Source organism: Rattus norvegicus, chromosome 8 (assembly GCF_021556685.1).
Source record: "Rattus norvegicus strain SHRSP/BbbUtx chromosome 8, alternate assembly SHRSP_T2T, whole genome shotgun sequence".
Lineage (NCBI taxonomy): Eukaryota > Metazoa > Chordata > Mammalia > Rodentia > Muridae > Rattus > Rattus norvegicus.
In genome coordinates, this window is record NC_141541.1 from 79,638,827 (window position 1) to 79,666,097 (window position 27,271).

At 41.0% G+C, this 27,271-nt stretch overlaps 1 protein-coding gene across 1 annotated transcript in view; it reads left to right on the plus strand.

Annotated features, from left to right (window-relative positions):
* Positions 1–27,271, plus strand: part of Aldh1a2 (aldehyde dehydrogenase 1 family, member A2) — a 79,357-nt gene that overhangs the window by 26,358 nt on the left and 25,728 nt on the right. Inside the window, 6 exon segments of the mRNA NM_053896.2 lie at positions 9,248–9,352; positions 9,959–10,099; positions 12,361–12,490; positions 18,895–18,956; positions 20,919–21,047; positions 21,167–21,280. Coding sequence (NP_446348.2) covers positions 9,248–9,352; positions 9,959–10,099; positions 12,361–12,490; positions 18,895–18,956; positions 20,919–21,047; positions 21,167–21,280 — 681 coding nt within the window.

Here is a 27,271-nt window from a genome sequence, read left to right on the forward strand (position 1 = left end):
TGATGAGATCATATGCTAAGGTCAGACAGATGTGTTTAGACTGAGGGACACAAGGCCCTTGGCCTAGAGAAGAAGGAAAACAAATCTAGGAGACCCTGGAAAGCATGGTGTCTAGAAGAGAGTAGAAACTCAACAAATATTGGTGAAAGCGATAAGAAGCACAGAGAAGGGGGAAAGAGACGGGTGCTAATAACAAGAGACCAGAGAAGCCCAGGACCAAGAGGCACAGCCTCTTGAGTTCATCTGTGTTTAGATTTTTTGAAAAGAAAAACGAGGGGAGAGGCCACATAGGAACATTCTGGGGTTAACAAACAAGGAAGCGTGGACAAGGATGGCATTGATATTCATGATAGAGATTTATTAGGCATTATAAAGAAGAAAGAAAAATTTTCTGAGTCCCATTGACCCCCACATCTTTTGGGTACATTGCCTACATACAGCCCAAGACTTCTGATCTCTGGGGTCTGGCTGCTGGTCTTTATTTTCCATTTCTTTACATGGCTTCTCAGACTCTTTGGGACCAAGGACACAGACTTGCAGCTATCAGTATGGCACTCCTCCAGCATAAGCACACTCCTGCAGTCCCTCCCTCACTGTGGAGGGTATTAACAAAATCCAAAGACTGCTGAAGCCAAGAGCTGGACTCAAGCCTACAGCAAATTAAGTTCTCATAGCATAATCATTATGTACGCCTGACAGCTTTTGTTTGCTTGTTTTCATGTTCCAGGCTCTCTGTTTGCTGACTGGGCTTGCTTTAAAAAACAAAACAAAACAAAACAAAAAAACAAAACAAAACAAAAAACAAACAAATAGGTTTTCATGTTGAGAAAAGAAAAACAAAGCTAGTTATTGCGCGGAATAAATCAGAATGTCAGCGCTTACACTCTGAGTTCTCCTCGGAGCTGAAACCTCTTTGCCCTTGTATTCCCTCTTTCTGTCTATTCCCTCACCTCTCGTTCTTGAATACCTTCCCTAGTCATTTATTGCCCTGATGTGTTCCCCATCTCTCTGTTTCCTTGCCTTTAACTCACAAATTTCTTCTCTAGTCATTTAGTTACAATATTAAATCTATGAGGCTATTTTGGGGCCTCTTCTCTTTTAACAAAACTATATTATAAATATTTTTTTCGGGGCTGGAGAGATGGCTCAGTGGTTAAGAGCACTAACTCTTCTTCCAGAGATCCTGAGTTCAGTTCCCAGCATCTACATGGTGGCTCACAGCCATCTGTAATGGGACCTGATGCCCTCTTCTGGTGTGTCTGAAGACAACTAGAGTGTACTCATATACATAAAATAAGTAATTCTAAAAATTTTTTTCTAGCATGATTTTAGTGACTTAATGTATTATTGGAAACTTCTTTTCTTTTCTTTTCTTTTCTTTTTTTTTTTTTTTGGTTCTTTTTTTTCGGAGCTGGGGACCGAACCCAGGGCCTTGTGCTTCCTAGGTAAGCGCTCTACCACTGAGCTAAATCCCCAGCCCCTGGAAACTTCTTTTCTCTCCCATGATATTTTCACCCCATTTTATCTTTGTCTTTATAAATGTGGGATTAATTGATAACCCTGAAATTTGTTTCTCTTTTGGCATGGCTTCCTATTTTCTATGACTGGCTGCTTCTCATGTGGTTTTGGATTTACTTGCTATTGTGTGTGTAGATTTCCATGATTCCTGAGCCTTGCATCCCTGAACGTTCACCCCCTACGCTGAGGAGGACGCTGTGGTAGAGGCTGGTGTTGAAGAGCGAGAGGAAGCTCAATCCTGTGAGCTTTCTGTAGGGCCAGAGACTTGGTAATGGGAGGAAAAGCTAAATGTGCCTTTCTTCTCTGCCACACTTAAGCCTGGAAGGATGTCAGCTGGTTCCTAGAACGGGGCTGTAGTCAAAGAGGGCCTGCCAGGACAGCGGAATCATTTTATTAGGGATAGAGTTTCTGTCTTCTACCTTCCCTGCCCTATCCCAGGCCACCCTTCCTCGTTATTTCTTGTTTCCTGTAGTATTCTTCTAACATTTCAGCCACACCATCGCCCAATACCTCCCTCCTCTGTAGAGAACATTTGCACTGCTTATCTCTGCTGTCCATCTTGGCACTAAATCACACAATCCCTCACTTCACTTAACTCTCCTGAAAGCAGTCTCATCTGTGAAATATTATTATAAGTCCCAGAACTGCAGAGAATACATCTTCTCTGTGTTTTCAGTAGCACTTACAAACAAGTCCAGTCCTCCTTTAGTAAACATTGTATAGGGTTTTCTTTTTCTATAAAATAAAATTTTTGCTTAATCCCCCCTCCCCGCCTTAGTTCCAAGTTATGCTATTTAGGTCTTGTCAGTTTATTTGACAGGGGAGGATGTTAGAAAGAGTTGTGCAGATCTCTTAATCTCATGAGTTGTTGCATTTCAAGCACAATTCATAGCTCTTTGTTTTGGACTTTTCTTTAAGCAAGCACTTGTGCATTTCCGTGTTTCTAGAGGCTAGTATTTGCTGCTGGAATAGTGACACAAGACTTTGCTTTAATCAACGGAGGAAAGTATGACCTTTAAGATTCTTCCCAGTCGCCCAGTGTACCTAGATCTTGGACAAATATGTACAAATGTGTACATATGCACATTACAATTATATATATTTAAATCTCAGTTTCCAGGGATCTTTGATAGTATGTCAATCATATATCAATCTTACATGCTAAGGTTGTGCTAGAAATTTATAATCCTGTTTTTGTAGATTTCTTAGGAATTTACATAAATAATGATGACATTTCTAAAGATGATTTTCCCAGTCTCTGCCTTATTATATATGTTAATACATAATCATCTGTTATAACATGAAATGTTACACTACGAACGAGAAATACTAAAAGCAGACATCCTACAGCTGTTACTTTTAATAATGAAAAGGAACAATGCCCTGAAAAGGAGCAGAGAGCTAAAGGAAACCACAAGAGCTAGGTTCTCTCTCGCAGCAAATCCAGGCGCTGGGTCTAAGAACAGTAAGATAAACCTGTTCAACACAGCAGGATGCTCAGAGAGCAGCCAGTAAGGTGGACACATCCAGGGCTGCAGACACCATTTAACAAATTCCAAACAGTGGCAATAAGACAAATACGCTTCCAGACCACAGAGGGATGAGCTAGAACAGAAGGACAGCCGTACAGTCCCACCTCCTTGCAGTGCTTGGAGGCGGAACAGCATAATTCTAAACCATACCAGTGCCAGTGGGGGAAAGAACTCAAGAGAAAGTGAAAATATTTTGAACTAGATACAAATAAAGTATCAAAATAATATTGGATGTATATATTAAAAGAAAATTAAGCTTCTGTTTTAGGAAACCAGAGAATGAAGAACTAGACTAGTCTAGACTAAACAAAAGAAAATAATTAAAAAAAAACAATAGCAGAAATGAGCTAAATTAAAAAAAAATCAGTAAGTACCAAACTGCTGGCCTAGCTAGCCAAAGTGAGAAAATTCAAATTACTATTTTAGGAATGAAAAGGATTCATTTAAAATTATTAAATTAAAAATTAAAAGAAATAAAAAATTATGAACGACTGTGGACCCACAAATTTGATAACTTAAGTGAAATAAACAAATTCTTTTAAAGATGCATTCAACCAAAACTTAAACAAGGAAAAATAAATTTAAATAATCTAAATGTATCCAAGAGATTGAGCTGGTAATTAATAAACTTAAAAGGATCAAATCCAGATGTTTTGTATCAAACATATAAATTCTTCACATTCTATTCTAGAAGGCAGAATGGGGGGGACATTAATTTTTTATGGGGCTATCATTATCCAAATACCAAAACTATATAATGACTTTATAAGAAAAGAAAACTACAAAGTAGACTCTCATGAACATGACTGCCAAATATTCAACAAAAATGTTAGCAAATTTTAGTCCAACAACATGTAAGAACAGACGCCAGTGTGTTTCCTAACCAATGAACTGATAAAGGAAAAAACTGTATTATCATGTTGCTCCAGGGAAAAATGTTTGACAAAATCTTAATGCCCAGTCAAGACAAAATGCCTTTCACCAAACTAGGAACAGAACGAGAATTTCCTCAACTTAATAAAAAACATTTATATAAAATGTAGAACAATCAGTATATTTAATGGTGAGAAACTAGATACTTTTATTCTTAACACTGGAAGAAGACAAGGTGTCCCCTACTGTCACTCATCTTTAATAGTGTAATGAATTCCTAGTTAGTCAGTAAGCTTAGGAAAGGAATAGAAGTATATGGTCTGAGAAGGAAGAAATGAAATGGCCTTTTTTAAACAGATGAACTGATGTTGTAAAGTCTCTAGGACACTACCCCTCACTCCACAATAGGAAGCTCCTTAAGACTAGTGAGAGATTGCAACAAGGTTGCAAGAGCAACCTTTATACAAGAAACAAGCACTGGGATTTAAATTTTAAAGTACACAGTACCATTGAGGGACTAGGCAGATGAGAGAGATGGCTTCAGTGTCTTTAGAAGAATATATTCTTCTTCTTCTTTTTTTTTTTTTGGTTTTTTTTTCGGAGCTGGGGACCGAACTCAGGGCCTTGCGCTTGCTAGGCAAGCGCTCTACCACTGAGCTAAATCCCCAACTCCGAATATATTCTTTATAAGCCATAGTTTAGCTAAAATAATTCAAAAGAGTGGAGAGATATCCCACGGATAGGAAGACTTGGTATGTTAGAAGTCAGCTCTTTTTACCTTGATCAGTAGATTAAATAAAATCACAAAGGCTCTAGTAAATTACTTTGAAGCCATCAGCAAATATAATATATTCTAAGATGAATATGGAAAGGCAAAAGACCCAGGATGGTTAACCATTCAAAGAGGACAAAGTTGGAAGGCTAGCGTTATCCAACTTAAGACTAACTAAAAAGGTCTAGTAATGAGGCAGTGTGGTACAAGAAGAAAAATCAGTAAATAACTTATTATTTATAGAGATAAAAATGATGGAGCTAAGGCCTACATTGACAAGTTCACATCAAGGTGTAAGGTTGAAGCAGATTACTCAGTTATCATAGGACGAACAAGTACAATTGACTGTAGCCATCAGCATCCCATTCCACAGGACTGAGACAAGAGTCACAAGAGAGCTGCCTCTAATAGTTAGTACCGGGGCAAGAAAAGCAAAGAAGATCCGTAAACAGAGATGAAGGGAAAGACCAGCTAGTTGTTAACTCTAGTAGCAGGACGGGTTGAGCTGGAGGTAGGATTACCGAGGAGCACTCAGGAGGGTTCAGCGATGCTAATAGGCTAATGCTTGCCTGGTATGTTCATAGTGTGTTACAGATGATATGGCTTAACTTGTGCTTTTGTGACACAGACCCTTTTGTATAAAGTGCAACAGAACATAATAAAAATGTCCGGCCCAAATGAAGTCTTGGTTTTTCACGTGTTTGAGATGTCGTCTTGTTGCAGAGCAGAGGCATTATGTTTCCACTCTTAATCTGTACAGATGTTAGACAGTGATTCATGTCCCCTCCCGACAGACACTCCATTCCGGTAACATTGATGAAGGCCCCATCATATCCAGTATGTCTCTTAGTACTAACAACAACCCATAAAACATCAGTGGGACTTTTCACAACTATGAAAATAAAGTTAACGTTCATAAGCTAATTTGTCCCATCCTCTTAGGAACCTGAAAAGGCCAGGTGCCTTCCTTTATGGGCCGTCTGTTTCTTTCACCACAGAATTATGTTAAAAGTGAATGCTCATTGTTTGTAAAGAAATAAAGCAATAGTCAAGCTGGGAGTCAGATATTTTTTCTATTTTGAAGCACTCCAGAGGGGAAAATCCACATTTTTCCTTACTCTTACCCTGAAACCCATAACACTGTAAAACAGAATTTCCTAATATCTTGCTAGCAAGCCTTTGAGTGGAAATAACATGAAAAACATTAAATTAAGCATTTTTGGCAACAGAGGTCTATATTTTACGTTAGTCTTTGAGTTGTTTTATTTTCCACACACTGAACTTTAAAGGATGCTTTGGAAAAAGGAAGGTGTTGAGACATTTATTTCTTCATTCATAATGTTTGCTTGACATTTTATAGTAAAAAAGGCACTAAAAGAAGACTCATAACTCTCAACATCTTGATTTTTAAGTAATTCCAATCAACAATAAGTTGAAAACTAGTGTTAAATCTTCACCCAGATTCTCCAGATGTTCTCACATAATCACAGTATAATATTAAAAACCAGAAATTTGATCTTGGCCTATTATTCTCTAACTTTAAAGCTTTAATCATAGTTTATCAATTCTCTCACTATCTCCTCTAGTGTTCTCCCTCTGGTCCAGGAGCTGGTCCATGGTGACACGATGCAGTCCTTTTTGTGACTTATTATTCCTCTCCTTCTTTGCGGCCTTGACTCTGTAGAAAAGCATGGGAAGCTATTCTTTTGGGTGTTGTGAATTTAGATTAACCAGAGTTTTGTCCTGACTAAACCCACATTGTCATTGGGAAGCGCTGCAGAGGACACCTCACACCTCTCGGACGTCACAGACTGATCCTAATTTGTTTCATCACTTCTGTCAAGTCTGATCTCAGGACTGAAATGGTGTTTGCAAGGTAGTAGTTTTCTCTTTGCAAGGAATAAGTATGGAAAGAAGATCCTTGAGGCATGAACACAGGAATCTCCATGTTCTCATTAGAAGTTTTCCTTCTGGTTTTTTTCCGTCAGTGGAGATCACTGCTGTGTTTGATGGATGCTAAGCATCCAATCCCATTCTTTCATATCTGCTCTCTGGACTTTGAGGACTTTTACTGTCCCTCGTTTAGTCATTAAACTATATCACTAAATATCAGATGCCATTGTCATTCCATGTGTAATAATCTGTTACCATCATTAGTCATTTTGAGTAACAAAAAAAGAAGCTTTAGAAAAAAAATAGAAACCCTGAAACTAGCAGCTTAGGTCCAAGTGATGTAAGAATTGCTGAGCTGGAGGAAGGAGCAGCTGTAGCACAAGCCACGTGGGAGGGGTGCAGACACCAAGCGTGAATTCGAGAGCACTGGAGTTCTAGGACTTAGATCCCATTATTGACCACGGGGAACCCCTTCATGACATCAACACTGTATGCCAAGAAGAATACACATGTCCCTTCTAACTCAAATAAACCCTTGCTGATATTTTTAGCAAGGCTTTACATTTTCAGTGAGTTTTGCCAACTGTAGAGAGATGATAACGGACTGATGAGAGCACGGTAAGAACCGAGGTGTGGCAAGTGACACTGCCACTCCGTACTGACCCGGGGTCGAAGCATTAACTGTGGCAAGCTTGGCGGGTGAACACTGTCACCCGCACAGCAGCCGCCACCGCAACCTGGAACATCTTTTTCATCTCAAATACAGATCCCAGATTTTAAAACACAGTTCTTCTGGGTTGCACTAGGTCCATGCTTCTGGTTCTTCCTGCCCCTGCCTTCTTTCAGTGCAGTCTTCCCAAAAAGTTTCAAGGTTCATCATTTTGTAGAGGAGATCTGGAAGAGCAGTCAGTGTTTTTATCCACTGAATAATCTCTTCAGCACCAATGGCCACTTTTTCTTTTTTTAAAGATTCATTTATTTTATTATATATGAGTACACTGTAGCTGTCTTCAGACACACCAGAAGAGGGCATCAGATCCCATTACAGATGGTTGAGAGCCAACATGTGGTTGCTGGGATTTGAACTCAGGACTGCTAGAAGGGCAGTCAGTGCTCTTAACCACTGAGCCATCTCTTTGGCCCCGATGGCCACTTTTAAAATATTATTTATTTATTTATTTATTTATTTATTTATTTATTTATTTAATATTATAGTTTAAAAGTCTTTCAGTTTTGGTTTTATACAAGTTGTATTAAGTAAAGTTTACTCATAGGTATCATAAAGATAAAAGTATTATATGTATTTCTATTAAAACAAGATGACTTGGTGCCTTGGTAGCCTGCTTATACAGTATTAAATGATTACATTCTTACTGAGTAATGTTTTTCTCTTTCTCTGTTTTATGGGGGGTATGGCTGTTTGCTAGCAAGCTTTTTTGCTTTGTCTTCTTTTGTTTTTCTGTTTTGGAGATCACATCTTGGATCGTGTATATGAAGCAAACATTCTGTCACTGAGCTACACTACCACAGGCTAATGCTTTCTTCAGAGTTTGAGAAAATTTATCTTACAGCCTCTTAACCAAAGATTTTACTAGATAGCCCCTGTTCCCTCACCAGAGCATCTCAAATGTGCCTCTGCCTCCACCTGCTGATCTGAGGATCGGGCAGCTTCTTTCTCTGTTTACTGCCCTTTGTCCCAGGACAGAGAAACTTAATTCTGAATTCTTGACTCTATTCAATAAAAGGTTAAAAAATATGGCCAATATTATGTCTCTGAACTGTTTTCTGTGTGCCACAGTGGGCACCCATGTATACATACACACTGGAAGACAAATAAATAAATGTAAAAAAAGAATAAAAAATAATTTTTTATTTGTTCTTTAGAAAAGCTCTAAGAAATAATAAAATTCATGCAACCCTTAGAAATACACCCCATAAGAAAACATAAAAAGTAAGCTTAAATCCAAAAGACGATGGTGTTATTTCAAACACTAAGGAGTGGTAACACTGGGGAGAGTTTTTTAAATCCCTTCTCAACTGTAAGAAAAGCATGCCTCTAATAAACTCTTAGACCATTTGAAAGTTCTAGAAGCCCTCTGGTTTTGCTAACATATGTGCCTTGTAATTTGTTTGACTCACTAGTTAGACTAGGTACAGTCAATTTTAATTCAGGAGCTGACTATAATAATGGATATACTTATTCTAGCACCGTTTGAGTTCTGTGAAGATTCCCTCATGCTTCCAACAGAAAAACTGGTATGAAAGTCCTAATGACCATCACTTTGACCCAGGGTTCTATTATCTGTAGATAATGGTCAGAAATTGGACTACCAATAGTGTTAGCATTTATGTGGAATTGTGCACAAGACGCTTTGCCTTTCTGTTTTTATTGATGGAAGGGTACTCTTAATTGGTTGACATGTTCACCTAAGTTAAGATTCCTACTACTTTGTCTTTGGATGAAACAGCTGTCATGAGAATATACTCCTCCTGCTTTAGGAGAGAGGTGGACTTGATACTCTTCTGAATGCCTTTCAACACTTCAGAATCTGTCTGTACCTGTAAGGGAAGAGAAGTGGTGTTACCATGGTACCTCCATATCGCTTGTCTTGTCTTCTGATCTCCCAAATCTCACATCCTATTTTGTTGTGTCCTATAGATCTTTATTAACAATGAATGGCAGAACTCAGAGAGTGGGAGAGTGTTCCCTGTCTGTAATCCAGCCACAGGAGAGCAAGTGTGTGAAGTTCAAGAAGCAGACAAGGTGTGTATTGCTTAGAAGATCCCTTGTGGAATAACCACCAGTAACAGCACAATGAATATGTGTTCCGTGTGCCAACTTAGGTTTAAAGCATCGTCTCTTTGATGACAGCATGTAAGAGGGGTGTGTGCGTGCGTGCGTGCGTGCGCGTGTGTGTGTGCGTGCGTGCGTGTGTGTGTGCGTGCGTGTGTGCGTGCGTGCGTGTGTGTGCGTGTGTGCGTGCGTGCGTGTGTGCGTGCGTGCATGTGTGCGTGCGTGCGTGTGTGTGTGCGTGTGTGCGTGCGTGCGTGTGTCCGTGCGTGCATGCGTGTGTGTGTGTGCGTGCGTGCGTGCGTGTGTGTGTGTGCGTGCGTGCGTGTGTCCGTGCGTGCATGCGTGTGTGCGTGCATGCGTGTGTGTGTGCGTGTGTGTGTGCGTGCGTGCGTGCGTGTGTGTGTGCATGCGTGTGTGCGTGCGTGCGTGTGTGTGTGCGTGTGTGTGTGTGCGTGCGTGTGTGTGCGCGTGCGTGCGTGCATGCGTGTGTGCGTGCGTGCGTGCGTGTGTGTGTGTGTGCATGTGCGTGTGTGTGTGTGATGTTTCTCTTCAGTTGTGCCTCTTCCTCTTTAACAGGTGGATATAGACAAGGCAGTGCAGGCGGCCCGCCTGGCCTTCTCTCTTGGTTCTGTGTGGAGAAGGATGGACGCTTCTGAAAGAGGACGTCTGCTGGACAAGCTTGCAGACTTGGTGGAACGGGACAGGGCAACTCTTGCAGTAAGTAAAATAAGAAAGCTGTTATGTTTTTACTCCAAAATGACCACTCAGCTGCAAAGTATTCTGTGAAGTGTTGTCATGTAGGGGAGCTAGGGGAGGGTATAGTATATATATGAAATATGAGAGATCTTTGGGGAAGCTCTTTGTGGGAGAAAAAAAGGCCGTAGCATTGCATCACTACTAAGGATCTTCCTTTCTCATTTTCTCACACCTCCCACAAGCGAAGCAAAACACATCCACTTGACAAGCAAAACAAAAGCATCAAGAAACAGGACTTCCAGACTGTTTGTAAAAGACAAATGCCAAGTGGCTCTTTTCAGATCAAATAGGAAAAGAAGGATGTGTACCCTCATACATTCTACTTCGTTTGCTCTGCCCGCTTTTAGAAGTATGATGGAGATTGCCATTTCTTTTCACTACCCTGCACACGTACCCTGCAAACATAGGAACTTCTTATCTGATGGACTTTGTTGTTTTTGCTGCTGTTGTTTTTAAAGTAAAAGTTGCATTGAGAACTGGAGTGTTGGCTTAGCAGTTAAGAGTACACCTCTTTCAGAGGACCTGAATTAAGTTCCCAGCAGTTCATAACTGCCTGAAAATCCAGATCCAGGGAATCAGACCTTTGGCCTCTATGGACATCTGTATTTATATTTATGTGCTCACACATATGTGTGCGTGTATATGTGTGCACACACATGCACACTTTAATTAATAAAAGAAATATTTTCTAAATACCTAGTTTCTTTGAAAATGAAGACTTTCTGGAGATTAGGACCACTTAAGAATGTAAATGGGGAGGCCCTGGGTTCGGTCCCCAGCTCTGAAAAAAAGAACCAAAAAAAAAAAAGAATGTAAATGAGGGCTGGAGAGATGGCTCAGTGGATAAGAGCACTGACTGCTCTTCCAGAGGTCCTGAGTTCAAATCCCAGCAACCACATGGTGGCTCACAACCATCTGTAATGGGATCCAATGTCTTCTTCTGTGTGTATTTACACTGAAGACAGTTACAGTATATTTATAACAAATAAATAAATAAATAAATAAATAAATAAATAAATCTTTTTAAAAAAACAGAATGTAGACAGTGTGTGCCACGGATCCATTCTTGGACGCTCCTCGATTGGTTATAGACTCTGCTTCTTCTCTATGCTTTGTAAACCTTGGCTCTTTGCTAGCTAACTATGTAGGGAATTTATTATCCAATTTGTGAATATATAAATGTTTCTAGAAGGACTTGGAACTTACTGAATCTTCTTTCATAAAAGTGAGCCGGTGGAGTGACAAGCAGCATTTAAAAATGAGCTCCATTTTGTGCAGTAAGTTGGTGAGCCGTGCTGTCATCACAATGAATAGTGTCCTTTAACTTCAGTGAATGGAAAACATTTCAACTGTAGCTTTGTCAGTAATTAATTTTATACCAGTATGTGTTATAAAATGTTCTTCTAGAGAGAGACAGTAAATTATAAATATCCATTTTTGTTTATTTCATTTGTTAAACATCTAACAGCCTAGTATTTTTCAAATGAAAACAGTCTTACTTCATTGTTTCAGTGGTCATTGTTTTTGTAACAGACTTAATCAATTTAGGAACATGTCATTAAAATAATGTTTATAATGTAAAGCTGTTTATTATTGCTATTTTTATAAATGGACCAGATACTTTACTCTTAATAGATAATGGTTGTTAACATAAATGTTTACAAAAACCAGTCTTTAAATTGTTAAAGTCTGGGTTTCCCCACAGGAGATCTTGTTTATTTGGTGGTAATAAATAAGCTTGCTGTGCACCGTGAATATTTCACTTCTCAGCAGGGGTCTTGGCAGCTGTGTAGAACATTTTATATCCATGTTGAATGCATACAAAACTGATGTCCCTGCTTCTCTTTGTGGATTCGAATTACCAGAGCACTCTCAGGAAGATCTCCATTCTACTCTGACCATTAATATAACAGAAGGAGGTTTGACAAGCAGAGGATTCTTTATCATCAGTTAAAGAAGCATTGTGTTTATACGAAGGACAGTAGTTAAGGAAAATGCACAGGCACAAGAATAGCACATGTGTGTCCATGTGGTCTTTTACTAGTAACTAAAGCAAGCCTCTTAGGACTGGACACCTTCCTGTTTCAGAAAGTAGAGTTGAACAAGTGTGCATCACCACTCACACCCCAGCCGGGTTCCCTCTGTTCCTTGTTTCTTCTAAAGAAACTAGTGTGTCACTATAAAGTTCTGAGGTCTTAACTATTCTATTTCTTTTCCTACAGACTATGGAATCACTAAATGGCGGTAAGCCATTCCTGCAAGCTTTTTACATCGATTTGCAGGGAGTCATCAAAACCCTGAGGTATTATGCAGGCTGGGCTGATAAAATTCACGGAATGACCATTCCTGTAGGTATGTGAAACGCGAGTGTGTTAAAAAAAGGGAAGTGTGGGGCTCTGTTAGTAGTACTTCATTGAACACCAGGAGAAGCCGTGTACATTGCCGATATGAGACACTTGTGTCAGCTTGAACTGAGCATAAGGCCAAACATTATGTCACTAACCCTGACAATGTTCCTTTTTTGTGTGTATAGATAGTCTACATATAAGTATGAAGGGACATTTAAATCAGTTTATCAGTCAGCTGGGGAGCAGGTATGCAAGGATTTGCTGCTAAGAATTAGGTTAAACCGTCAGCTAGAAGTGTTTGAGGGCAGAAGGGGATTCAGGAGTATCTAACCACGAGATAAAAGAAACTTTATAGGAAAGAGATTGATGGAAGGCAACATGCAGACCCACCTCCTGGTGAGGGGTCTGAGACTAAGCCAGGAAGCTTCTGAGGGAGATCTCGTCAAAGAGATCCTAATTACTTAGATGCTTATTCTTAGATATTCACATTTGTCTTTTGCAACACTATAATTCAATTATCAATTTGATTTCATTGTTGATTTCTTCTCCAGAGTGAAGTCCAGAATTTAAGAAGGTCATGTGGTCTTTATGTGTTACCTGCATTTCTCTGCAAAACATCCCCAGTGTTTGTTTGACAATAGAAGACAAGAAATAATGAATGTTTATTTGCATAGCAATTGAACATGTTAAGTGTTCTTTCATATTTAGAATCCAAAGACCCTGAGTAAGGAAGAGTCCAGTGTAAGACAAACTGGAATTAAAGAGTGTATGCCTAATGAGATAGTAAAACTTAGTGCCTCAACAAAGTCACTTGGTAGTAAATGTCAGGTCTAAGACCCAAAATGTGTGTTAAAAATTACGGCACGGTGTTTTGTGCACTTTGACCATAGATGGGCAGTCAGGTACAGAGAAAAAGTGTCTACCTTATTTATCTTCTTGAAGGATAGCCTTTTGCCAGAAGGCTTTGGGGGAAGGAGAGTGGTGATCATTTTGAACCTTCAACAAGATGCTGTTTTCCTCTGACCTGGTGGTTTCGTCCCCACACTGTATTCCACCTCATTCAAGACCCACCGTCAGCCGCTATTGCAGAATGCATTATCTTTGGGTCGGCAAGGGCCTGGTGCTATTCTCTTTACAACCTACCCATTATTTCCATCCTCTCTGACCGTAAATCCCATGCTTTGACCCTCCTTTGGCAACTCCTACTTATGATGGTTAATAATAATCATTACTTGGATTTATTGGACACTTTCCTTTTGCCTGTTTATTATCTCTTCTGCTATAGTAGCCCTGAGAAGTATTAATCCCCCCTTTCAATCTCTGTAACTCAAATCAGAGTCCTCTGTTCCTCTCCTGCCCATAGCTTCCCTGCGATGGAGGATAGATCAAAACTTACGTAGTTTGCTAAGGGTAAAAGAAAAGGTGTGGTGCTTCCTGGTTTCCTCTGAATGAGTGATGATTTTATTGATTTTATAGTAAGTGGGAGAATGTGGTCCATACTTTAAGCTGAATTTTGTAATAAAGTGGCTTTATGATATGGCAACATATATAGCAAAGATTAAAAACTACCCAAACATATATAGTTATTTATCAGTTTCATTTTTATGTCAGTTTTACCTCTTAAACTGAAGACTGAGCTAAAAAGGCAGATAATGATCAAACCCTAGGCTTTTGCCTTTCGCCAGCTCGGTCCGGTGCTGTCAGTAGTGAATGGAGGGTGAACTCCAGTCCTGTTTAATCACAGTGAGAGCAAGGACTGTTTGTTGCACCCACTTGAGGAGAGCCCAGGTAGTTAGTAGGGTATGACTTGATGGTGACAGGAAGCCATGAAGTCGGCTCCTCACCAGGAACCTTTGGAGACACTGCAGAGATGCTGCAGAGGTCCTGAGGGATCCATAAAGCCAGCCTCATTTTACAGACACAGGAACCAAGTGGAGAGGAGAAAACGTAAATCTTTTCACGACTGTGCAATGAAACAGAGATAGAATTGAGACCTATTCATGGAAGACCGGGGAACATATAATGTCACTTTTTAGAATCTACCAGTAGACTCCTGGAAGGAATAGTATCAGTGCTAATTTATGCTAATGTAAAGTTTCATTCCTTGAGTAAGCAGCCACAGAATTTGTCACTGTTGCAAGATGCTCAAACAGCGCTGCACGGTGTCTACACACACTGGAATCTACTAGAGTATAGAATAGAGTAGTTCTCCAATTTTATGCTCAATGTTTACTACTTGGATTATTTAAAGGGTTGCTATCTCCTCCAGAGTAATTCTACTGCAGTCAAATGCTCTACCACTGAGCTATGCCCTCAAACACAGAGTAATTCTATGTGAACATTAGAGAGAGCAAGATGGCGTTCATTATTCACTGATTTCACTGATTTTTGCTACAGATTCTTATGTTACTAAAGGAACCCGTTTTTATTGTTACTGGCTGTGTAAGACTTGATACAGCTGTTGGAATGCTGTCGTTATCTTGGGAGCTTGGGGTTCATGTCACATATCTCAATTTCTGATATGTTAAGATTTGTTGACTATAATTGCAATTATATCATTAGACTTTAGTTTATTCCAGGATGTGCCAGAATATGAGAATAAAACTTACATTAATTTTAAAAAAAAGTTTAATCCCCGTCTTTAAAAGTAATATCTTTCTTAGGGGGTTGGGGATTTGGCTCAGTGGTAGAGCGCTTACCTAGGAAGCGCAAGGTCCTGGGTTCGGTCCCCAGCCCCGAAAAAAAAAAAAAAAAAAAAGTAATATCTTTCTTAAAGGAATTACTCAAATACTAAACTTTTGATTAACTAAATATGGAACTTTCTCTGTCTCTCCATCTGTCTCCCTCTTTCTTTCCATCCCTTCCTCTTCCTTCCCTCCCTCCCTTCCTCCCTTCATCTCTTGTGTAATTTAATCCCTAACAAAAAAGCGTAGGGAAGTGGCTTGATCTTTCACAAAAAGTCTTGTTCTGTACTGTCTGCTCTAGGACAAAAGCGTGCCCTAATGTACCTGTTGGGAGTGCATACTCCACAGAGATTAATGTAATGTTCAGCTAAGCTTATAGCACAATGAATATCTAATTGTAAGGTTTTCACATTCTTTATGGCCAGAGGGTTCAGAATGTATACGGCAAGATCACTGGGTTCTTAGAGCATTGAAGTGTGAAAAGTACCTTGTAGCATCCAGACAGCACATAGAGCCTGCAAAACAGGTTCCAGGCAGTAGTGAGGGAGGAGATTTGTTTTATTTTAACTCTCAGGTTTAAAGACTATGGGAAGAAAAGTGTTACTAACTTGTGAAACTTGTCACTTGGTCATTTTCCTTGAAATGAGGCCAGCAAGTAGCTAACTCTTACATTGGTAAGGAGTGAGCTAACTTGATCAGGCAAGTGACTTTGGGAAAGATTAGGAAGGCATCTCCCAAATGACTGCCCCCCGGTAACCCTGATCTAGAAGCCCTGGGGACTTGGAGCAGGGTCCTGATAGCTGTGAAGGACCCCCAGTGCCATCAGTTCTTCCCAAGGGCCCCGTAGAAGGTACATGTCTCGTGTTTTCCAGGAACCACAGCTACCTAATTGGGGGTATCCCTTGGACATGCAGGAGCACCCTCCGAGTCCACAGGGCCCAGAGCCCTTTCTTATTCTTTTCAGTCAGTGTTCTCTTGGGAAAAGTTCAAGAGACAAGATCCCCATGTTTATTTAGGATTTAGTGAGACCAGCCACAAGGACTGCAGGAGCTGGTACCCTTTCTGTGCCAACCTTTAGCTCAGTGTATATCAAATCTGTGAACAGATCATCAAGTACATTGTATTCCTCATAACTCAGTTCATCTTGGGACACAACTATCAAGTCAAGTTTACTCCCCGTTGGATCAGCTTCGAAAGCTGTTGTCTACATTTTTCTTTCCTTTCATTTTTCAGTAGCTTTCAACACTACGTGATACATTTACAATCTTGTAGATATAAGAAGCAGATGGAGAAACCTATGAGGCACCTTGCTGTGCTTCCATAGGTGACTGGTGAACCTTCTGTGAACCACCCATTTTCTCATTGTATTCTTATGTCAACTACCCTGTTCTTGCAGCTCATCTGTCCCCCATCTCAGTGTTCATCCCTTCCCCTCACAGGTTCACTGCTTCGTATTTAGTCACTGGAGTGCATCACCTCAGCTAAATCATAGTTTAGTAGAGAGCTTTCCTTGCCAGTGGACTTTTCTTGAGTATTGACCAGTATTGTGCTGCTCATGAAAGCCCTTTCCAGAGAACGATAAACCGATGGGTTTGTACTGATGACTTGTACTGGCACAGCTGATGAGATCCACTTCGAAGATTCCCGAGTTGGCTCCACACTGAGTTGCTGTAGGTTGGTCTTTAAAGTACCACTTGGACTAATGTCATCCTGTGGATGCTTTTTGCATATTGGCTTGCTCGCCCACCTGCCCAAGCCTGCCTACCTCCTCTTTCCTCCCCTTAGGCTAGACTCTCTTAAACAACACCAAGGGACTAGGTGAAGATTGAGGAAAAGGTCTGCAAAAGCATGACAGAGAACGAACTTTTTCACAGTGTTCCTCAAATAACTAAAACAATGAAGGACCTGAGAGAAAAGGGGCAAAGGATTTAAATTTGAAGGAAAAAATTGAAAATGGTTAGTACGTTCATCCTTAAATATCATTAAACACAATTCAAAATTAAACACAGAACAAGTTGCCATATTCTAGATTTCAGATTGGCTAAAATTCAGATATTCAGAAAGCTGGTTAAAGAGTAGAAAACAGCATTGTTGTTAGGACTTTTTATAGCTTTGATAAATGATGATTTTCAAATATTTATCAAAACATTGAAGACACATACACTTTAATCAAGAAATCCCAGTACAGATTACTAACACACATAAAGTGCTGTCCTTACTGTACTCTGTGACTGAGCCCGGGGAGAGACTTGTAATTAGCTGGGCTGAGAAAGGGGGAGGGGAAGACAGCAGCATGAGTACCCTTGTGAGGAGGAGTGAAAGTTCTCAGAGAAATGAAGGTAGGAGATAGCTAATTTGGGGAAGAAGGATTGGGGATCAGAGGATAGGAAGGGCCTGGAGGAGAAAGAGGAGCAGAAAGAGAACTTTATTTAAAAATGTAATTTTGAACTTAGCTTAAACAACCCTGGGTGAGAAACGTTAGCGGTTAAGATGTGCTGAGAGATGAAGATTAACAGCCTCCTTCGCCATCTGTCTCTGTCTCACCACAGCCTCCTGTCCTCACCTCCATCCCCAGCTCCAACAGCTCTCCTGCCCCAGTCTGGACTGTAGCTTCACTTTCCTTGGGGGAGGTGCTGCTGCTTTTGACAGACAATCCGCTAGTGAAGTAACCAGCAACAAATCGGGAAACAAAGACTTGGCTCCATTAGCTTTAAAAAGTACCCAGATAAAAGCAACAGCATCTTTCTAAAGAATTTGGTTGGGGCTTCCTGGCTGCCTACTATTTCCATAAGAGAAGCAAGGCTGCCCAGTGTCTCAGGAGCTTTTCCTTCAAGCCCCAAGGGGTACCTGCCTGTGTCCCCAAGACCCAGGTCATGCCTGGGACAGTGCATTGAGTGAGGGGATATATTTTCCTTTTTTTTTTCATATTTTCCAGCTGCCCAGCATTTGAAGTGTGCTCAATTACATTTCGTTTAATGGGTTTTAATTTTGAAAACTACCCAGAAAAGCTGTTTAAAAACTTGGGGTACAGGGCTGGGGATTTAGCTCAGTGGTAGAGCGCTTATCTAGGAAGCGCAAGGCCCTGGGTTCGGTCCCCAGCTCCGAAAAAAAAAAAAGAACCAAAAAAAAAAAAAAAAACAAAAAACAAAAACAAACAAACAAAAAAAAAACTTGGGGTACCTGAATATTTAAATTAGCCTTTGTGTATCATAAATTTGTCCTTCCTTTAGTTGTAGATGTCCTCTCATCTGTTCTGGTCATGTGGTAGGTTTATCTGTAGCTGCCTGTGTGCATGCATACACACACGCGTGCACAACACACACACACACATGTGCGCGCGCGCACACACATGCACGCACGCACACACACACGCACACACACTCACACACACACGTGCACACACACACTCACACACATGCACACACGCACACACTCACACACACTCACACACACGCACACACACACACTTGCGCGCACACACATGCACACACACGCACACTCACACACACACTCACACACACTCACACACACTCACACACACACGTGCACACACACACACACGCGCGCGCGCGCGCGCGCACACACACACTCACTCCTGAGGACTGGTGCTGTAGTACTTGGAGAGAAGGATGTTCCTCGGTGTCATTTCTGGTGTCAGCTGCCATGTCAGCTCTCCTCTGACTCCCCCGACCCTCTCTGGAGTGACCGTGCTTATCTCTTTCAGATGGAGACTATTTTACCTTCACGAGACATGAGCCCATCGGAGTGTGTGGACAGATTATCCCGGTGCGTGCATCTCCTCGCGCTTCATATTTATTTTCATTTGACTCAGTTCTCTTAAAGACACAGAAAACATGGTCCTTAGTATGTGTGTTTTTCGTTACTGGGAAGAAAACCTGAGCTCATGTTGTTGACATATCTCTAACAGCCTCTCTGCAAATGCTTATTTGAACAGGTGAATCGAGTTTCGGGCCTATTACCGTGAATGGAGTTCTCAAGTCATGGGAGTCTCCTGATAAAAATAAGCAAAGCCAAGGACAGTGTATGAACAACCCAGCCTTGGTTATGAATACCTATCTGCTTCTGGGGAATTAACATGGGGTTGTATTTGCTGTGTCTGTTTCAGATCGGCAGCTCAGCACCTTTCTAGGCATATTGTTTTATATGATCCCTTTAGTTCTTCTTTCTCACTGTCTCTTTTCACAGGAGTCTAAAGAAAGGTGCTTTAAAAGGCACAACAGCACAGTTAACATCATAGTCCACATTGAAACCTTTCTGGGCTGTTGTCTATCTTGTAAAGAAAAATAGATGTAATGACTAGTGTTTGGATTGGAACATTGAACACTGTCCTTCACTCTCTCCCGTGCACACCCTTGGCACAGCACAAAGCATCACGCAGGCTTCAACAGTACTATCTCACAGTTCTGGCTGGGATTTCAGGGGGTGGGGGGCTGTGCTGACACTAAAGGCAGTATAGATAAGACACGAAGTTTTTTCTTTCATCACATAGAGGAATGATTCAAGAATAATCTTTGAATTTGGAAGCCAAAGATTCTTAGGGGCTTATTAATATTTGTTCAAATGATCAATAAACCCTGGTTTATTTGTGGCCTTCACTAGAGAATGAAGAAAGGAAAGAGAAAGTTTTGGTTGAGTTCTCTCTCTACTCTCTTCAAGGAAACCCCTCTGTGTCTGCTACCTTCTCTGCAAGCATCAAAGCTGCCCCTCTTGCTCTCCCAGGTCCTCAGAGCCTCAGCTTCCCTCACAAGGCAAGAGCTCCTGTCAGCCAGCTCCCTCAATTACTGCCTCCAAGATTTACGCACTGTAGATGGAATTAAAACATCACCAAGGACTCCTAAGTTTATAAACAACTAAGGGGAAAAGAAATTGGGTGTTTGGTGAAGGCAAGACACTTGTATATTTTTGCAGCTTGCCAGAGCAGTGAGAATCCTTCAAGGATGGCAGCTGAGAGGCTTCAGGCAGAAACACATTGTATCAGGGGCTGAAGCTGGGGGCCTGGAGTGCTGCTTTCTTCATTGATGTAATCATTAGACACTTGACAGTAAGAAGTCTTATGCTTATGACAATACAGGCTTAATATTGTATCAAAATCAGCTTAAACCATGTAGTTCCCCTTTTCATATTCTCATAAAGATACTTTAGTTTGGTTTTCATGCTATTTTGCTGGTGAAATTTTTTTATTCATTGGTAGGTACATTTTATAAAATGTATAGTTGTATTTTTATGACAGTACATTCAAAAAGGCCACATTGAAGTCTTAAAAAACAATTGATAGCTAGGGTTTCCGTTTCTAGATAATATACATAAAACATTTTTCAAATCAATGTGAAAATCTTGAAGTAAAAATCCAAAATTCAAGAGGAAACATTCACATATTGAGACTTTGGAACAAAGCCCAGTTTAAGAAATATGAAAACAAAATAAAAAGTAAAGCTAAACAAAGAAACGTCGCTCGCTGCTGCTCCTCAGCTCGAGCTTTCCTAGGTGGGCATTTGGAGTGTGAGGATACACGGAACAGAGAGGAAGGAGACTTGGAAAGCCAGTGCCGCTCTCTTCATGGTGATGTCATACACCCACGGTCTACACTTGGTGGCGGAGATGATCTATGTTCAGAACAGTTTTGAAAATCTGAGAAGTCACAGTTTCTTTCTTTCAAAATCTGAGAAGACAAAAATAAGCAATGGAGAAACATTTTCCCCATCTATTAGCCTTGCCTTTCCCTTTCAGTGGAATTTCCCCCTGCTGATGTTCACCTGGAAAATTGCTCCCGCACTGTGCTGTGGTAACACTGTGGTCATCAAGCCTGCAGAGCAGACACCACTCAGTGCACTGTATATGGGAGCCCTCATCAAGGAGGTAGGAATAAACGGACTCCAGGGGCTTCTTCCCCTCCCTTATGTGGAACCTGTGAAGCAGAGCACAGCCAGCCTGAAGGGTGATACACGTACACCTTTTTTCCGATTTGTGTTTCCTAGGCTGGCTTTCCACCCGGGGTCGTCAACATTCTGCCAGGGTATGGGCCAACAGCAGGGGCAGCAATAGCGTCTCACATTGGCATAGACAAGATTGCATTCACAGGCTCTACTGAGGTAAGTACCTGAGAGACCATGGGCTGAGGGGAAGTCCCATGAGTGAGTAAAGGGGTTGAATGGAAATGCAAGTGTAGTGTGCACGTTTGCAATCTCCGTTCTGGGGAGGTGGAGATGGCAGGTCTCTGAGGTTGCTTGTCAGCCAGCTTTGGCTACTGGCAAGTTTTAGGACCGTGAAGAGGGTCTGTCTCAACAAAACGAAACAAGGTGACTGCTCCTGAGAGTGACAGACACTTGGGGTTGTCCTCTGGAACACACACATATGTGCACACACGTGTAATGTAATACATACATACATACATACATGCTGCAAATAGTGCCTATAGAGTCACACCCACAGAGAGCACCCAGGCCCCTCAAGGGGCAACATCAGTCTCATTTCTAGATCACCAATGAGTGTGAAAGCAGAGGTGCACACTGACTCTTTGTGATTCTGTCTGTGTAAAAACTACCCCACAGGCTGGGACTCTTTCTTTTCATCAAGACACAGGACAGAAGCAAGAAGAGAACTGAGGATCTCTCTAGTCTATAAGGGAGGAAACAGACAACTTTCCCCTTACATCTCGCCGGGTCCTATGATGCAAGCCGTAGGAATGCTGTAGAGGTTTCTCTACATGTAGGAATGTCAGCAGGGCTTTCTGTGAAAGGCCAGACACTTCGGTGTTGGAGACTTCACAAGCAATGCGGTCTCCATTTCATACTCTACTACGCCTAACTGGTACCACGCATGCGTCACATGTGAATTTATGAATCAGGCTGTATACAAGTAAAACTTTTACATAGATGCTGAAATTTGGATTCGATGTCACCATAAGGTATTTTCTACATCACCAAATACCTTATTTTTTTCAAATAGTGAAAAATATAAAGACTGTTTTTATCTAGTAAGTCAAACCAAAAACAGCAAGGAAATACGCGCTGTGGTTTAGTTCATCCTGATCATCATGCCCTATCATGTCTTCCATTCCGGTTCGGATGACAACAACGTTTCAAGCTGTTGTTAGAGACTAGAAGCGATAGAGCGCCTGCGTCTAGTGAGGGTGGGATCAGATAACGGAACTAGAAGTGTTGTTCTCGCTATCCCTGTGAGCTAGCACTGTTCCAGAACCGCAGCTGTCCTTTTGGAACCCCATGGAGGACAGCAGCACTGGATGTGGGAGATCCACAGGGCTGTAGTAGTCAAGCTACGAGAAAAAATGAGAGTTATGTCTGCCAGAGTAGAAAAGGAATAGGAAACACATGAAATTTGTTTATAACATGTTTAATACAATATTTTAAAAACATCATTTCAGCTATCTCTATACAATTACTAACTCCATAATTTACGTTCTCTTTGCCGGCGAAGCCTATGAGATCTAGTGTACGATTTACATTCACACTACAACTCAGTGTCATTAGCTGTGTTTCAGGTCTTCTATAGATATGTGTGACTTGTGGCCAGTATATCTGCCAGAGAGATCTAGAAATTTCTTTAAGTCAGGTGATGCAAAATTAATGATATTCAGTTAAATGGTTTCTTCTGGCTTTGTATAAGCTAAATAGACTTGCATGCTAATTTACACTCTCTGTTTCCAAACTTTTATTTGACTTTTACTTGCTATCATAATTTTGAAATGTATGGAATATGCAACCCAAAATGTGAATGTGAAACGACGCCGTATTCTTCTGGGTGCACAGAGTCTGTTGCTTTAAAAGTCTTTGCTAAAGACGCTAAAGAGCACCTGCATCCAATTACAATCAGACTGGAAAGTAATATCCACAGAGCAAGCCACTGGGAGGAACTCTGAACTAAAGACGGAGGCTAACATCTAGGCAGGCTTTTAAGGGAGTCACACGAAACCCCCATCTTTATCTCATGTGAGGAAGGTTGGCAAGAATCCTGAACAAGATACTTCCAAACAGAATGAGCCAGTCTCTACAAAGGATTATATACCACAACCAAATAGAAGTTAATCCAGGAAGGCAAGGTTGGCTTAATGTAGAAAACAATTCAACACTCTATATTAGTTGAATAAAAAGTAAAAGTTACATGATCACCTTAGTAGACATAAAAAAGAACTTGACAAAATCTGCCCAGCGCAGAAACCTATACACAGCTGTTTATAGCATTATTATTCCTTGAAGATGTCCCGAATGTCTATCAAATGATGGATAGATAAAATGTAATGTATCCACAAGTGGTATATTATTCAATAATTAAAAGGCGGATGAAACACAACATAATATGGGTCGACTCTGGAATGTGGCGATGACAAGCTGTATATTTTATGATCATACTTAATTGAGAAGTGTCTAGAAGAGGCAAATGTATACACTCAAAGCAGATTCGTGATTGCTAAGGGCTCAGATGAGTGACTGTGGATGACTATGAAATTTCTTGTGGTTTTGTTGAATTTAGATAGCTGTAATCATTGTGGGAGTTGCACAGCTCTGTTAATAAACTAAACTGCCTGAACCACATACATCAAAAGGAACATCTTATAGGGTATGAAATGAATCTCAACAAGGCTGTAGAAAGTGAATGATTCTGATGGAGGCTTTAGACCTTGGATATTAATAGTCAGCACTGATTGAGCAAATACTTCTTAATGCTAGCCAAGTGCTTGTCATCCTACCCTGTGCCTCAGTGCCAAAGAAGGTGCGGGGATAAGCTTAGCCCAGCTGAGAAGGCTAAGTAACTTATCCTGCTACATGCTAGTAAGTTACGAAGCTGTAAGCCATACCCAGAGCTCCAGTGCCAGACAGTACAGCTCTGCTTTCTGACTGTATTTTCACACGTGCCTTCAGCAGCCAGGGTTCACTGAAATCCAGAATAGCAGATACTCTCAAAGAGAATTTTATTGTTTGTTTTATTTTTTTCTGAGAGCTCCAACTACTTTTTTCTTTTAATTTTTTTTTTTTACTTATTCACTTTACATCCTGTTTACTGCCCCTTCCCAGTAAGCTCTCCCACAATCCTTCCTCCATCTCCCTCCTCCCCTTCTCCTCTGGGAGGGGCTTATTTTTTGAAGCAGTATTACTCTGCAGGCCACGCTGACCTCAAACTTATGACAGCCCTACAGCCTTAGCCTAGAAAATTCAAGGAATACAAATGGGACCACTAGGCCCAGCTCTCGAAGAACATAGTTTTTAGATAGTGCAGGATTTTTAGAGGAAACTGTTCCATTGCAAGAGTTGTTTAAAAGTATTTAATTCTGAAAGGCTCTCACCATTGTTCTAATTATTTTTTTCTAAATTTCAAATTTGGATTGCATCTTTTACCTCTGTTGTTTGATCTGGTACAGATTACTTTAACGTTTGACCCCAAGTCACCCCAGGTCAGTCCCACCAACCTTTCCCGAGCACCGAGCTACCATCTGCTGCTATGCTTTGGGGAAGCAGCAGTGAAGCCTGGGTCAGGATAGCCCACAGGGCAGCCTCTAAGTGGCGCATACAGTGTGCTGTGCAAGCTCAAACAAAAAGTTTCCTTTAAAGTTGCCTGGTTTTAAAGATGTGTTCTAATGGGATCGAACCAAAATTCTCCTCAGGAAGTTGCCATGTATCTTTTGCATCTAGAGAAATTTCACTGTTCAAGACATTTAAACTTGAATAAAGAACTACTTCGTTTAAAAAGAAAAATGCATTTTTAAATTAAGACCATTCCTCCTTCCTTATTTTTGAGATGATTTAAAAAGAATCATATTGCTTTATTTTATGTGTATAAGTATTTGATTGCATGTATGCACGTACAACACATGCATGCAGTGCCCATAGATGTCAAAAGAGGGTCCCCTGGAACTACAGTTATAGATGGTTCTGAGCCACTATGTGGATCCTGAGAACTGAATGAGCCATATCTCCAACAGTAAAAAACATTTAAGGAAAAAGATAATTCTACCTCTAAACTCTGTGGTGGCTACTGCCAACTTGGGAAGGATTTGGGTATACTTTCCTTTTAATGTGAAAATTCAGGTTATGGAACCGAATTGTGAAAGAAGCAGGGAGGAAAGGACTCAGCTCTGGAGACCGCTGTGAGTGTGTTGCCTGCCATTATTAGCTATGTCTCAAACCTAATCCCACAGCCAAGACCAGTGCCTTCCGAAAGCTCAGTTCTTACTTTCCTGTAGGACGGGGAGTCAGTTTTTATGCTCCCTAGCGATAAGGTGGAGGTTTTATTTGTTCATCTTTCCAGCAGATATTTAAAATTCCAAAGCTGCAGACTACATACCAATACATAGGCTTTCCCTGTCCAATAAAGTCTTTTCCAGATAATGCGGAAAGATGGGGCCAAACGCCAACTTAAAAACTTGCCACACCAGATGGCACCTGTCAGTCAGTACATGTTTGATTTCCTAATGTCATCCTCACTTGAAGGTCTAGCCTGCCTGCCCTGGGTCTCATACCCCCAGTGACTGGTGGACATGGAACCTCTGAGTTCTTGCTGGGCTATTTAATCTTTAAGGAGTACAAAATATGTGAGAGTAGATAATGGTGAGGTTTCCTTTATAACTCTTTCCCTAAATCATCTTGCTAGACTCCTGGTCATGGTCCTCAGCCATATTAGACTGAATTAATTTCCATCTACAAAGCTATGCAGGGACAATAGTTGGTGGTCAGTTGAATTAGCCTCATACTAAGCAAAAACTTCTAGAATCTTACATTCACTTAGGAAGTTAACTTAGTCCAGCTTGAGTTCGTATCCCTTGGTCTTTTCCTTAGAAAATGAAGTACAGTGCAGCTTGGGAGAGCACTGGTATTATGCTACCCTGTGCCTTTCTCTAGAAAGCAGTGGATAGAGTTGTAGCTTTTCAGAAATTCAAACATAGGATTCAAATCCCATTAAGAAGAGCAATTAAGATCACATATGCCAGATTTGTACGTGAAATCTCAGCTTGCTTTAGATGCCTATTATGGTTGTATGCACTTGGTTACAGGACTCAGTACCGTGCAATCTTTGCAGTCCTCAGATTTCCTTCTATAGATGAGGGATGATTTTTATCTACTTTGTGAACTGAGAGGGTAAAAGAAACTGGACTGAAGTGTTTGGCATGGGGTCTGGTTCTCAGCAAAGTGTCAGTGCAGATGAGCCATCCTTGTTTTCTGGATTTCGTTGTTATTTGTTTGAGATGGTAATCTCACTGTGTAACCTTAGCTGGTCTAGAACTCGCTCTAGTTAGAGGCTGGTAGAACTCCATCTCTTTAGTCCTGGGATTAAAGGTATGTGCCACCACAGGCAGCTGGTTGCTACTTTGTTTGTTTGGGTGTCTTAAGGGAGGTGGGGGATTGAGTCAGGGTCTTACTGTATAGCCCTGGTTGTCCTGGATCTTGACTGTGTAGGCCCGACTAGCCTGAAACTCACAGAGATCTGCCTGCTTGCTTCTGTCTCCTGAGTGCTGAGTTAAAGGTGTGCACCACCACACCCAGCTCCCTATTTATTTCTGAGTGACATTTATAGGGCAATCTAATCTTAGGGAAAGTGTAGTATAAAAGAAGGGCCAGTGGATTCTCCCAGATAAGGGTTAGGGCCCAGCTTTCTTACTCTGTGATCTTGGCCTCCTTCCTGTCCTTCAGTTTTATGTTTGGCAGGCTGTAGGAACTCTGTAAAGGCTTATTTGTGGGTTGGGACAACACATTTGAAAGGTCCACCCTTACTGCTTGGCACACTGAAAGATTTCAGTAAACACTAGTTGAGTTTGAAACCCCCATTTGCAAAGAATGTCTGTCAGAGGCTAATTCCCACTCTCCTCTGGCAGCTTCCCTCTCCTTTTGTTTGTTTTGTGGCTTTCATAAATAGTTTACAGATATTTTTGGCTTCTAGCAAGTAGCATATGTGTGCTTCTCTTCTGTTTCATGTTTTGGAAGATTGACCCAGTGCTAGCTTGCATAAATTCCTTTAAAATCCTGTAAATTAGTGGACCACTTAGAATGTAGCCCAGGAAGAGATTGGTATCCATTCAACAACTCACTTAGGATTCCTCGCTGTGATTTAGAGTAGGGGCCTCGCTTTCAACC